The 15,266-nt window shown below is 33.9% G+C and overlaps 1 protein-coding gene across 5 annotated transcripts in view; it reads right to left on the bottom strand.

Moving 5' to 3' along the window:
- The window catches only part of VPS13B (vacuolar protein sorting 13 homolog B), a 317,155-nt gene that overhangs the window by 226,442 nt on the left and 75,447 nt on the right, over positions 1-15,266 (bottom strand). For all 5 annotated transcript variants that reach the window (XR_005554918.1, XM_039328885.1, XM_039328881.1 and 2 more), the window contains exons 18-19: positions 9,686-9,820; positions 6,101-6,274 (exon numbers count right to left, since the gene is read on the bottom strand). Coding sequence is in view for 4 of the 5 variants with exons in the window: in XM_039328885.1 (XP_039184819.1) it covers positions 6,101-6,274; positions 9,686-9,820 (309 nt within the window). In the remaining variant the exon portion in view is untranslated. The remainder of the gene's footprint in view (positions 1-6,100; positions 6,275-9,685; positions 9,821-15,266) is intronic.

The following is a 15,266-nucleotide window of genomic DNA, read 5'->3' as shown; positions in this document are numbered from 1 at the left end:
ATGTAATGTAAGTTGTGTTAGGGGTTCTTCTGAATCAAAAAGTAAGACAAAAATCAAGAAGTAAAAAATTATCATGGTAAGAACTTAAAATATTTTATTTATGATAGGGATATACCTGATCCTATTTGATTTTTTTTTTTTTGAAAGCCTGTTAACTACATTTAAAAGAGGACAAAATGCAACCATGGTCTTATAAAGCACAAATCTACCCATTACAGAAAACTTCAGGTGGCAGCTGCAGTCAAGAGAACAATTTCACAGTTATGTATATTTACGCACCAGAAAGTCCTTCAGTCATTCATTGAATTATTATAATGTGCTTTACATGGAGTTTCCTTTGAAAACCATTCCAAAGATACAGCTGACTCACAATGCAGTGATGGGTATGCCACAGTATGTACATGTGTCCCTACTAATTTACAAGCTGCACAGTTGCCATTTGGCATCTAAGTACAATTCAAGGTGCTGGCTATCACCTATGAAGCTCTGGTGACATAGTGATACCAGTGTTTCCTCCCATCTGGTGAGGTCAGCTAGAGTAGACACATTTTGTGTCCTGTTAATTAAGCAATATCATTTCCTGGAATCCAAGAAGTGTGCTTTTTTGGTGATGGTTCTGGACCTCTAGAATGATAGCCCCTTGGAGATCCACACTGCTCTCTCTTCATTGTTTTTTTATAATTTTTAACAACCTGATTGTTATCACAGATTTTGAGTTAAGATGATGATTGAGCCCCACTGGTTTTGGATCTTTTTTGGTCTTCCTGTGCTATAGAGTCAGTCCTGCTATCAATTGTATTCTCTTTCTTTAATACACGTTGTTTCTTTTTCACTCTCATTAATTAAGTCCTCATGGAATTAGCCTCAAAATTGAAACATTAAATTTAGATTAAAATCTAATTTCCTACTTGTATCTTTGAAAGAAGTCCATCTATATAATATAATATAATATAATATAATACAATATAATACAATACAATACAATACAATACAATATAATATAATATAAATCTTAAGTGTGCTATGCTTTCTATATTAGCAAGATTTTGTTTTTAAAGTGCCATATTGTATTTGGTCCCATTACTTCTGATACTTTAGTTTAATTCTTATTAACCTAAAATGCTAAATCTGCTAAATCACCATTTCCATAAGAACAGAATATTTCACCATAAATATATATCTATGACTTCTCCACAAGCTCTGGCAAGAGAAGAACCTGCACATAATAAAAGACACAGTTTTTTCTCCCCATAAATGTCTCTAATAGCAACTCCAAAATATACAGTCTAATTCAGTAATGTACCATGTCAGAACACATACATAATAATCCAAAAATAACAGTTTGAATGCTTTTGCATAGAATTTCATGTTAGAGATTTCAGGAATGTTTTCCTTAAAAATTATAATTAAATCCTGTCATCGGGGGCTGGTACTATGTTATAGTTTAGAAAATTACTTCCCGAGCCAATTGAGGTAATCATAAGGCATATTTCCTCCAGAGTTTGACTAATTTTCTATATGTACATGTGAGTACATGTGTGAAAGTAACAAAATAATGGGGTGTCTTCCCTATTAGTAGAAAGAAGATTCTTCAAGAAATATTATTACTGAGATTTTGTAGTAACTCCTATTTATTACACCAGATCTCTGGATAAAGTTAATGCTATCATTATCATTTTTAATGTTTTAATAATAATAATGATAATGATAAAATTGGAAGGGACCTTGGAGGTCATCTAGTCCAACCCCCTGCTCAGGCAGGAAACCCTATACCGTTTCGGACAAATGGCTGTCCAGTTTCTTCTTAAAAATTTCCAGTGTTGGAGCATTCACCGCTTCTGGAGGCAGGTTGTTTCACTGGTTAATTGTTCTAACTGTCAGGAAGTTTCTCCTCAGTTCTAGGTTGCTTCTCTCTTTGGTTAGTTTCCACCCGTTGCTTCTTGCATGTTCACTTTCCATTATTACCAAAATATCTGAGTATCAACTAGTTCTAGGGAATGCTTTAACAATATCTTTTCACACACTGACATTTCTATCAATTTATAAATCTTCCTGAGATAGAAAAGTCATTTAGAAGCTCATACCTTAATTCTGCAGAAGAATGAATAATCTACTACTACTAATAATATAATATTCAAATTATTATTATAACTAGCAGGTTTTGATAATAATTTCAATGAATTTTCAATTTTTAATTTCCCTTTACATTAAAAAATATATTAAACACAGGTGATTTGGGGGCCAGGGAACAGATCAATATCTGCTTGACTATTTAAATTTGATAGAGCTTAAACATTTTTAATTTTGGGTTTGACCATGTTCCCGGATAAATTACATACAATTAATAAATAACAATATCTGAAGTACCAGATTATCGTTATTCTTTTGATACCAGAAACTCAAAAATAAAATAATGTGAATATATGGGATAATGAGTTAGAATTATTCTGTGCCACAACAGAAATATCCTGATATTCATGTTTTGGAAAATATCATAATCCTTATAAAATTATCCATATTAAGATTAAAGAGAACTTGGATCCTCTATTCCCACAACTAGCTCATATGGAAAAGAGATCAACCTCCAACTTGTATATGTAACATCTTCAACATTTGCTTTCTTTCTGTGCTTGTGATTAAATGTAACATTTTAAAATCCCAAAGTTCTAAGAAAAGCATAAATCCTTGTGTCACAGCTGCTATTTGAATCTGGAAGCACAGGCAAGCCTTAACTATCAAGAAATCCCAACAGATTAAGTTGGACAACACCTGTATCTCTTCATTTAGCTCCAATAACAAAGCATAAACTTCAGCATTACAAAAATAGATGCCATGTTCAGCTGCAGCTACATTTTGCTCCTAATTCCCGTGAACAAAAATGCTAAGAGCATGAAATCATTGAAGCAAGTTCTGTCATCAGAAGGATAAGATTTTTTTTCTTTCTTTTTTGGAACAGAAATCCAGTGGGAACATGATAGAAAACCAGCAATAATTACACATAAAGTATGGAGGGAAATCCTCAGGGAGAGAAGAGGAAGTGTAACAGGATAGATGAGCATAATTTTTTTGCTTATGCCTAAACCATAAATGTGAATTGTCTTTAATTAAAAATTATTTAAGATAAACTGTTTTTAAAATTGTGTGTGTGTATGAGCACTGTGTAGGTGTTATGTACTGTGTAAGCTAGTAATATAAAATCATTCTTTTGCAAAACAAACTCCATCTGAATTAACTGCATCTTTGACCAAAAGTTGAACAGAAAAAATGACAATTTCATTTTATCCAAACTTCAATACTAAAGGAAAAAAAGATTTGAGACAACCATCCTGAATTTTATGCCCATCTCTTCCTTTCTAATTAACCCCACTGAACAAAATTAACCTCTGCAACATATGGAGGTATCAAATAACATTGTTGCTGTTGTAATTTATGTTTCTGCAGATTTCAGTAAAAGAGTTGTACTTTACTGGGTATATTGAAAGAAATATATAATACTTTCTTAAATCTATAATACTATATATTTCAGCTTAAAGACACTATTTTTATTTATTCTATGCAATTTTTAAAATGTGCAAAAAAATTTAAATGACCCATTGATAAAATATATATATAACCTTCATTGTGAAAAAAGAATAAAATCATTTTTATAACAGGACCTCCTACTAGACCAGGCATCTTTTAATCCTCTAAATTTTACTCCTAAGTGCCCCTCAGCATTGGTCACGGTTCCTGGGGCTGCTGCCAGCAACATCTTGTTCCCTACAGCTGTCCTAGGCAGATTGGGGGGGGGGGGGTTGAGCGATGAAAAATGGGATCGAGAAGTTATAAAATGACTCAGTAAGAAAAAGGACATTCTTTGTTAAGTTCTCAGTTTGTTTTTTTTTCTAACTGACTTATCCCTTTATTATAAAATTCTTTCTGGAGATGAAACTTTTTTTCTAAATTTGTAGATTTCTGTTTATTTCCTTTCTGGTTTATTTTCCCTTTGAAAGAACAGAGATTTTGAAATATCAACTGTATAGGCAGTCCTCGAGTTATGACTTTTGTTTAATGATCGTCCAGAATTACAACAGCCTCAGAAAGAATGCTTTGTGGCCCATAAACACTTCCCCAACACCTCTGCAGTCACATGATTGTAATCTGGGTACTTGGCAACCTATAGGCACTTACAAAGTTAATGGGGAAACCAGCAAGGAAGGTTGCAAGCTGTTGTCATCTGCAGAGAGGACTCCAGTTTATCTCTGGGGACTGGCTGAAAGAACTGCCTCATGAGGAAAGCTGAACACTTTTGGCAGGCAGTTCTTTCAGCCAGCCCCCAGAAACAAGAGGAATCCGAAATCCAAGCTGAGAGCAGAGAGGTAAAGGTAAAGAGGGCAGGTGCCTTAAACGGGTGGGGGGAAGCCTTGTGAGGCCTGGCGCAGATGGGCACATATGTGTCTCTTCGCTCAGGGACTGAAAATCCTGCTTGGATTTTGGCAGGGAGGATTTTCAGCTCTTCAGCAGGTCCTTCCAGGGTCTCTCCCACTTCCTGAAGCATCCAACACTCCTTACCTGGGCTACATCCGCTTAAGAGCCTGGTGGCTCAGTGGTTAGAATGCAGTATTGCAGGCCAATTCTGCCCACAGCCTGGAATTAGATCCTGATGAGGCTTAAGTTGACTCAGCCTTTCAGCCTTTCAGCCTTTCAAGGTTGTAAAATGAGGACCCAGATTGTTGGGGGCAATATGCTGACATTTTAAACCACCCAGAAAGTGCTGTAAAGCACTACGGAGTGGTCAATACTATAAGTCTAAGTGCTATTGCTATCACTTAATGACAACTGGGAGAGCCAGGATTACAGGCATTGAATGAAGCACTCAAATGATGTCTCGTTTAATGACCTCTTCACTCAATGACCAGTATTCCAGTCCTAACTGTGTCATAAGTCAAAAATTACCTGTAGAAGCATGTGTAATAAGTGTAACTGTCTTTAAACCACATCTGATGTTTAAATGGATTGACAAGAACCCAAATCTTTTTCTTGTATTTCTTCCCTGAACTGATAAGTTGCTCCCTACAAAAATAGCGGAAACAGCTTTCAATATCCAATATTTAACAACATAATGAATTACAAACAAAATACATGTGGCCCTAGTTATCTGTGATCCTGTTACCACTGTTTTGTGAGTTGGTGGTTAGTATATACACACCAGATCATTATCTATGGTAAAGGGTTTTAAATATCCATGATTTTTGGTGTAACGTTCTGTTTGGATGAGATTTTTTTAAATGTTTTTATATATTTTACACAAGAGCAAAATGGCAAACAGACCTTCCCATTATTTATGAGGTATATCTTTTCAACATCCCATATGGTTTCATTATCCATGATTTTTCAGCTTGAACAAAACCCTAACAAATAAAGAGAGTCATCTATATAATGAACATGAAACTTAACTAAATTCTTATTTATTCCAGCCAATTAAAATTCTTATATTGCACCCACCATATTTTGCATTGGTTCAATTCCAATACGAGTATTCTGTGGCATTTTCTCTTTACAATATCATAAAGAAAAGGGGCTGACTGTTTCTTTAAATTCCCAATTTCTTAAAGTTTATGTCACCATAGTAACAGTGAGAACAAAATATCTTTTTCAAAATTTGTTCATCATTCTATTTAATTCCTTTAAATCAGTGTTTTTCAAACTTGGCAACTTTTAAAATTTAACCAGCCAACTGATTTAAGTTAAAAAAAATCTTTATGAAAACAAGTTAAAAGTTTATGTATCGGCCAATATATCACACAGGGATAATTATTTCTGGGATATTCCATACCAAAAATATTAATAATAGCAATAGCAATGGACTATTGCTATCATGGACTTAATAAATGAAATAGCACAGTTAAAAATATGGATGCAAATACCACACGAGAATGTCTAACTTGGTCAAATGAAAAAAAAAACAACAACCTCAACTTTTCCATTGAGATTGCAATGGATCTTGGTTTCATGGATCTTGGTTTCTGAAAAAATCTGTTTTTCTTGAAGTTCTCTTACGTGCTCATAAAATTCTTCCATCTCCTTCTAGGTGCCGTTTGTCTAAGAATTTGACACTTACCAGAACTGTAACTGTAATCCTTACACTGAGGGATCTGAATGGTGAAAGCTAACCAATCTGGAGCAAAGAGTGACTCTGGCTTTCTGCTTTCCTTGAGCCATTTGCTATTGTGTAGGTCTCTGGTATCGGATGGACCTTGTATTAAAGGGATGCGCTTCTCCTTTCCACCATCACCTGGATAAATGATAAAAAAAATATTAGAGTGCAAGGAAGAGATGTTGAACAGAATATAATAGCATCAGGTATTACAATTTAAAAACTCAGATAATAAACTTTTTTCTATTATTCTAAAGCATTTGACGTAAGACTTTGTTAATAATAGCAATGTGTTAACTATATTATTTATTAATTAAGCAACAGCAAATGATGCATAGGCAACAAAAGATTTGCAGTACTTCAATCAGTAACATGCACTAAATAAAATGCATAGGAATAAACGCTGCAAAAATTTAAAACACAAATACATTTGAAGTTTCAATAATGAATTATATAAAATGTATGTTCTGTGGAACATAAAATGAATTATAATTCATAGCTTTCTTAATAATAACTATTTAGAGTACCGTGGTGTTTAAAAATTGTGAACGGTTTTGAATTTTCAATATTTATGCATAAATATCACCTAAAACATGATCTGTTCTCCAAACAAGTCCTAAAATAAAATAAGTAACTTCAAATGATTATATTGTTTATTCATTTAATGTTCATTTTTCATTGAATAAAATGATGCAAAGCTACCTACTTGTGAGGGAAAAAAATTTGTGAAACTCTAGGATTGTTATCACTTCATATGAAGGTAAAATTAGAGTCAGCTGCTTCAATCAATGGGATGATAATCAGATGTGAGTGTGGGAGGTTCTACCTTATTCGCAGAACTGAATTCTGGATATTCACTATCAAAGCCTGATCTTCATGACAAAAGTATGTGGAAGTATGTCATGGCTTGAATGAAGGAGATTTCTGAGGGCCTCTGGAAAATAGTTGTTGATCATCACTAGGTTGAAAATCATTATAAAACTGTTTCCAAAAAGTTTGGACCGCCAGTCCACTTGTTAGGGAGATTGGGTACAAATGAAGATACCAGGATCTTGCCAAGAACATGATTTGCCATGTATTCTCTGTACTGTTGCTTCCCTGACATGTGTATAGGTTTCACATGAGGACAATAAAATGTTCTAGGATCCTCGGTTTTTTTAAGCATATTCCATGAGTTGATGTAACTGACAAAATCAAAGGAATGTTTATAATCAATGAAGTGCATACTTTCTTTATATTCTCTGGCCTTTTTGAATATACAGTATGCATCATTAATGTCGCATGCTGGCCTTTTCTAAATCAAATTTGAACATATGGCATAATTCTTCCATGTAGGAAATAGCAATAGAACTTAGACTTACATACCACTTCACAGTGCTTTACAGCCTCTCCAAGTGTTTTACAGAGTCAGCATATTGCCCCCAACAACCTGTGTCCTTATTTTACCCACCTCAGAAGGATGGAAGGTTCAGTCAATATTGAGCTGGTGAGACTCAAACTGCTAAACTGCTGGCAATCAGCAGTTGGCAATCGGCAGTCAGCAGAATTAGTCTGCAATACTGCATTCTAACCACTGGGCCAACAAGCAGTAGTGATCCAATCAAGTTTAATGATCCAATCAAATCCAGTCTGTTTTGGATGACTCTAAGCATTATTTTGCCAGCATGCAAAAATTATATATTTATGTATTTTATACATAACTATGAGAAGATTATGAGAAGACTATTTTGTATTATAGTCTTTTCACTCTTTAAGTCTCTGGGGTGGGGGTAAGAGAATAGTAGAGTATAGATTACCATTTTCCAATCTGTTGGCCACTGTGTTATTCTCCAGATTTCTAGCATAGCTTGGTTAAAACCGTTATTGATCTTTCTTCTGTTGCTTACCATATTTCTGGGTGTATTCCATCAGTTCCCATAGTCTTCCAACTTGGCAATGAGCATGGTGCTGATTTAAATTAATATTTTAGCATAAGAGGCTTTTGTAAGTAGAGAATAAAATACCTTAGTTGTTAATACCTTTCTTCTAAGATATCTTCGTCGTTAACATCTTTACTATACAGAATTTCAGTATAATTCTTCTTTATATTCCATCTTTATTTCAACTTCTTTGAATCTGTGCTATCTGTCAATTGGCATCCTTTAACATACCAATTTAATGTTAGAACCTCCTTCAGGGATCTTTTGGAAAACTTTTGTTGCTTTTTCATTCTGTTTCCATCTTTCATCTTAGCTGTTTTTACATCATTGCTTCTTGCCTCTTCCAACAACTCTCTGAAATTCTTTCTTACGTTTCTTTCTGAGTCTTTTTTTCATTCTTGACTTCTCTTCTTTGCAATTTTCACTTTTTGTTCTCATATTCAATTTGCTTATTTCTGTTTTCTTATCTTTGGCAGTTGGTTTTCTCATTCATACACTTCTGCGTCTCAATAAGGTTCAGGATTTCAAAGTGATTTCTGATGTTTTCTTTGAAAATGATAGGCATATGCTTCAGACTGTATTGTGGAAATTTGTTGGCTTTCTTCTTTTTCTTTGGCTGAATTTCATGTGAGCAGTTTTGATCTGTTCCATAATCAGCACCTGGCCATGTATCTGATACTATAAGTGAACTCCTTCACCTACTTTTAACAATCATGTAATCAATTTGAACTTAAATGGACTCCAGAAGATGGTAGAGGACAGGGAGACCTGGAGGAACGTTGTCCATGGGGTCGCGATGGGTCGGACACGACTTCGCAATTAACAACAATCAATTTGATTTCTATGTAAGCATCCGGTGATGACCACGTATATAAGTGTCCTTCTGATTATTTAGATACAGTATGAAGAAATAATTGGAGTGGGATAAATTGTTAATTTATTCTCCTGCTTCACTTTGGTTTCCTATGCATTGCAGTGTACCTACATTTTTTCCAAATCTAGTCTCCAATCACAAGCAGCACATCCTGCTTGCATATTCTGTTGATTTCAAATTGAAATTGATAGTAAAATTCATTGACCTCCTCTTCTTACCCTCTCCATGTCCTCCCCTTCTATCCAGCAATTAACTGGAAGGATCCCCGCCCTATGATTGCATACAGTATTTGAAGGAAGAGACAATCCATTAATATATCCAAAAAAACCCTATCCTGAAGTTAAAAACAACGTAAGTTAACACAGGAATAGAGTCCATTCCATTTTAAATAAAAACTTAATATTAAATATTTCATCACTTTAATTGAAATAATAATATTCAGAAATCATCAGCCACTTGCAGCTGAAAGTTCATTTTGTGTGTGTGTGTGTGTGTGTGTGTGTGTGTGTGTGTCTATAAAAACTAAAACTTTGTGTAACACACCGAGGTACATTTAATTAGCAGTGATAAGAATATTCTTGTTACTGCAAATGCAATGCTTCATCATCCAAATTTGTTTTCAAAAATAGAAATTAAAACATAGATTTGATTCATGGGAACAATACTAAATTCTTGTTTCAGTAATCCTTCTCAGGAAAAGCAAGAAAAACTCTACTAAATAGGCCATCAACTTTTACGTAGTCCAGCTGCACATACCTGGGGCTTTGGCACAGATTTTTATTGATCCGATGGTTCCAGAGGCACATTTGACCAGCAATGTGCTACAGTACTTCAATTCAACATTTTGGATTGAACCCTCAAGACTTGGCTGAGGATTCTTAGTTTTCACACCTAATAAAAAGAAAAATGTATATGCTTGTGAATTCAACCTATTTATATTTTTCATCAAGACAGTTAAATATTACAATTATTTACTTTCAATACACTCAGTTAACCCAATAAAGCTCAAAACATAGCACTGTTAGTTAGCTGGCTACATATAGCTAGCTTTGTGCTCATGTTGAACTTCTGGAAAGATTTGTTTCTCTAGCTACATTTATGTATAATTTCCCAGAGTTAAACCAATTAAAATAATAGATTACTCCTTGAAACCATTCAAATCAGTTACAAAATATAAATTAAATTTATGCAGCTGGGTAGCACAGCATGTAACAGAAGTTGTCATCCTTTTACAAAAACAATGTTGAAATTACATGAGGTCAAAAGTGAAAATAGGTTTGGTGGTCTCTTTTTTCTCCCTGCACGTCCAAGGAAGCCATTTGCCACAATTTTAAAACTTACTGGCAGCCATTCCTGAAGAGAGACCTGAACTGTAACAGTGGGAGGTGTAACAGGTCAGAAACATGGAACTCTGGCACAGTTGCACAAGGAAAGCTCAGTAAACACCCACCCACATTATATTGGGATGTGGCCATTCATATTATTTCATCTTTTCTATATTCAAAACTACGCTTATTCACTGTATTTGCAATAAATAGTTTCAGCACCTGTTTTTAAAAAGTAAATAAATGTCAAAAACAATTTAATGGACCCCAATTCTTAATTGGAAGAAAGGTTTTTTTAAAATGGTCAGCTTTGAAACAGAACTTTCTTTGTTGCATCTCATGTTTTCAGTTGGCTCTAGCAGTCTTTCATATCAAATGCAGTTCCATAAAGAAACAAAGTAACCATATGATAATTATTATTCTAAGTAATTTTTCTGATTCTTCAGCTCACATTACTTTATTCAGTTTCACATAAACATTTTTTTTAAATTTCAGAAAGGAAATATTCCAGTTAAACTTGGAAAGGGGTCCAGAAAAAATTTGCAAATACATACCTACATTTTCACAAATTCTTAAATATTGATAGAATTCATAAGAGGGCAACCATATTTCAAAGGTATGGATAAACATGAAAATTCTTTTTAAAATGTTACTTTTAATGTTTATTCTATATAAAACACTTTTTCGTGTATCATTACTTGACAACATAAGGTTTCCATATCTCAGTGATACTATGAACTATAGCAGTTTTTCTCAACCTCCAACAACTTTAAGAGATATGAACTCTCAGATTCTCCAGCCAGCATAGACAAGTACTTAGACCAAACCTAATCTACTGAAGAAAATGGCATCCTGCTCAAATATTCTGCTAAGCAAATAAATAGCCATTTTCAAAACAATGTCAACTTGATATTGGAAGATGAGCTCCTCCAGTTGGAAAAGGAAGAACAAGATGTAACCACAAACAGCTTTCTGTTTTCTGTTGTGGCTCAGGCAGAATGGGCGTGCTTCAGATCCTGTCGGCAAAGAAATGCTACTGGAAGGGGCCTAGAAGATTATCTGCTCTAATGCCCACCTTATGGAACATTCTCCCAGGATGGCATCAACCTGCTGGCTTTCATAAAGATCTGGTTCTGTGCCCGGACCTGGGGCTTCAAGTATGTGCAGGATATAGTTTAACGGTTAATTTAGTCATAATGATGAGTGCTTTATTCTCAGCTGCTATGTATTTAAATGTTTGTATTATTTTATTTTATTTTTTAAAAAATTGTTCACCTGCCCCAAATTATTTTGTTGAGATGGATGGACATACAAATTAAATAAATAAATAAAAGTCCCCCAATTAAATAAATTGCTCCCATTTAAATAAATAAATTGCTTCCAGCATCAGGACCCAGTTAAGATACAAGCCACCACATTCTGAACTAATTATAATTTTGGTGTAATCTTTAAAGAGAGCTCCATATAAACTGTGCTGCAGGAATCTGTGTGGGTGGTGATGGGAGCATGTGTTACTATCCCAAGGTCCTCTTGTAGCAGGTAAAGATGCAATTGATGCACCAGTTTGGGAGAGGGTAGTCTAGGTAGCATCCTATACACCTTCCCAGAGTTCGCAGGCCAAAAAGAATCCTAGATAACAGGCAAGATAACATTATAGGCTCTATCCATAAAGAGATACATTTGCAGTGAATTTATTTTCAAAAATGACAATCACAACTAAAATAAATAACATTAATTTTTAGTTCAAAAAATAGCAACCTCCATGAGTACATTTTAAAAAAGACAAATCTGGCATCCTCTTGATTCACTAATACCAATTAAACCATTTCTTTAGTTAATGAACTCATTTTCTCTACAATTCTAGGCAATATATAAGTCATTGGTCATACAGTATGTTTTACTATCACCAAAAGTTTAAACAATATGACACAATTAGTTTCCAGGAATTTCTTTTTCATTTTTTTAAAAAACTACTCATTTTTCTATTTGGCTTTTAAATTTTCAATTCCAATTACTATTGATTAAAATATATAATAAAAGTCCTTCCAGTTTAAAGATGTAATATGAGACTCAAATGTATTTGTTCCATTTGAAAAAAATTGAAGTTTTACTATACTACAAAATACTGCATAACAGGTGTGGCTAGGAAAAATCACTTTATAACTTAACAAAACTATACTATTGCCAACTACATTTTGAACAAAAGGATGTATACTACTGATTTCTTTCCTTTCATCTTACCACCTGTTTCTGTAAACTTATTACGTTCATTGTTTCCAATTTTAACAAACCACATAATGGCACAAAGGAAAATATGTCAACCCTGGAAACATTTGCAGTTTTTCTATCTGGCTCATGCAAGACCAGCAGTCTGTTAAAAATTTTGATTGGATCTTTTTTGTCTGACAACCACCAAACTGCACAAATTACTTTCTTCCTATTCACCTGTTTGCAGCTGAATTGCCAACCTGTGGCTGACTTCGGCAAATCCTACAGGATTGATGAAATATGCTGCTGATAAACCAAACAATATGAAGAAATTACAGGCCGACGTTATTGAAAGATGTATGTGCCAAAACCAAATGACAACCATATATATGTGCAGGATGTAGAAAGTGTAACATGTTTGAAATTGAAAAATCTTTCAGAAGTGTTAGATTTGTCATTAAATAAATGACAGGCTGTAGCATAACTTCACAAAGCAGATCCAAAGTTCTATTTAAATCAGGTATTTGAAAACTGTATAGGCTCTTGATCAAGAAAATAATGCTAAATAAATGTTAGCATCATTTTCTTACTTGATTTTATTTTAAAAGTAATCTTCACTTACCAACTACCTGTTCAGCAACTGTTTAAAGTTATGATGGTGCTGAAAAAAGATTTACAATCAGTCCTTGAACTTATGGCTGTTGTAGCATACCTACAGTCACTTCTGTGATTTGGGTATTTAGCGATCAATATGCATTTATAACAGTCACAGACTACTGCGGTCACATGATTATCATTTACAACCTTCATAGTCAGTTTCCAACAAGCAAAGTCAATGGAAAAGTCGGGAGGAGGTCACAAGTTGTAGTCGTGTGATGTTTCACTAAATGACCATATGTGATTCTCTTAACTACAGCTGGAATTGATGTTGTAAGTCTGGTGCAGTCAAATGATTTTTTTTGTTTAGGATCAAGTCACTTAGTAACAAAGTTGCCAGTACAAATTGTGTTCAGTAACTCAGGATTACCTCCACAAAATTATATGCATACTTGTGAAAAATTACTATATACAGAATTGCAGACAATATTTTGCCAATTAATTGATATGCAGCAGTGGCAAAACCTTTCCAAATAAGATTGTCATGACATTTCAGTAATAAAGTCTGGAAGAAATAGTGCATGTAAGCATTAGCAGGTTATGTGGTATACCTATGCAAGGTTATTTTTTATGAATATATCAATCTAATAATCATGTTTATACTTCCAAAGTCCTACACTGAAATAAAATGTAAAGAATAAGAGCTCGAAGTTGGAACAAGCATTAACCAACTCAAACTCAATAAGACAAAGCTGTTAATGTAGCAGAATACATTTCATTTTCACATTTTAGAGCTCATAAAATGAATTCTGCAAAGGCTGCTGAGTTATAAGAAAAAAGCTGTATAAATAAAATAAATAGGAAAAAGCTATATACACAAAATAAATTAAATCCTTACAATATTATCTACTTAATAATTATATATTAAAATATACTTATTAACCAAAACATTTTACCTTTGTCATTCAATATTTTTAAACTGATGTTTATTTTAAAAGAACTTAGTCATGAGAACTCCATAATTTCATAATGAGAACTTCATAATTCTGACAACAAGGATGTATACAAGATTATCTTTTTATTTGGTATGAAGTCCCTTGGCAGTCTTATATCTATGCAATGCAACATAAACCCCAGCTGGCATGTCATGCTCTCAGAGATACAAACTTCAAACCTAGAAACATCCTTATTTGCAGCATTGCCAGGATAATTTTGTATATCGTTCACACTACTATTATTTGTCAGGCAGCCTCTGCAGGTGTGCATGGTACATAAACATACAGCTGTATCCAGGCAAGCCAAGTGAAATGCATAATGAAAATCTCAGCAGCTGTTTAAAATCCAGAGAGAACAATATGAGTTAGTATTTTTGGAAAAGCAAGGATGGCAAATTTATGATTATCCTAGCTTTCCAAAATAGCTTCTGGATTGTGTCATTTTTATGTCATGTCTACTTATTTAAAACAAAACACCACATTTTTGAATTCTAGGAAAATAGTGAATGTTTTATAACATAAAAGTAGCTTCATATGTAAAATACGTTTTACTACATGCAAAATGCTAAACAAGATTTCATGCTGGAGCAGATGGTTTTGGGTAAGTTCTATCATTATTTATTTATCAAATTTATTGGCTGCCCCTCTTACTAGAGGGTAACCTATTAAGTTTACTGATTATAGCACCACAAATCATTGTAATCTAAATTATTATGTTTTGCTATGTTCACTGTAGCATTTTTCTCTTTTCTCTATACTTTCAAGACAGCTACCTTACACATGAAACCTGCACATTTTTGGTATAAATATATAAAACCAAGACTTACAAATGGTGATGTTGCTCTCACAGCAGAAAGACAAAAATTACCCTGTAAAATCTCCTTTCTATAATGCTAATTTTATCAACTTTGAATTAAACTTGAATGTAGTATCATAGAACTGCAAAACCATTTCTATCCTTCAAGGATATATTGGGTGGATCATTGGGTTCAAGTGGCGTACACCAGGTTCAGAAGTAATAAAATTAGCTCTCTTCAGTTGGTCCTTCTTTGGCCAGGATAGTCTTTCTCTTGCCATGATGCACTTCCTAGGAAGGAGGGGAACAGATCCCCAGAGTCTTTGGCCAACTGATGACCAGATGGAATTGGAACATTTATTTATTTATTTATCAAATTTATACTGCCGGCCATCTTATCAAAGGAGATTCCAGGC

Source organism: Crotalus tigris, unplaced genomic scaffold (genome assembly GCF_016545835.1).
Source record: "Crotalus tigris isolate CLP2741 ecotype Arizona unplaced genomic scaffold, ASM1654583v1 scf7180000024384.25900115:4084858, whole genome shotgun sequence".
NCBI lineage: Eukaryota > Metazoa > Chordata > Lepidosauria > Squamata > Viperidae > Crotalus > Crotalus tigris.
Note: the sequence above shows the minus strand (reverse complement) of the source record. Positions and strands in the feature narration are given on the sequence as shown.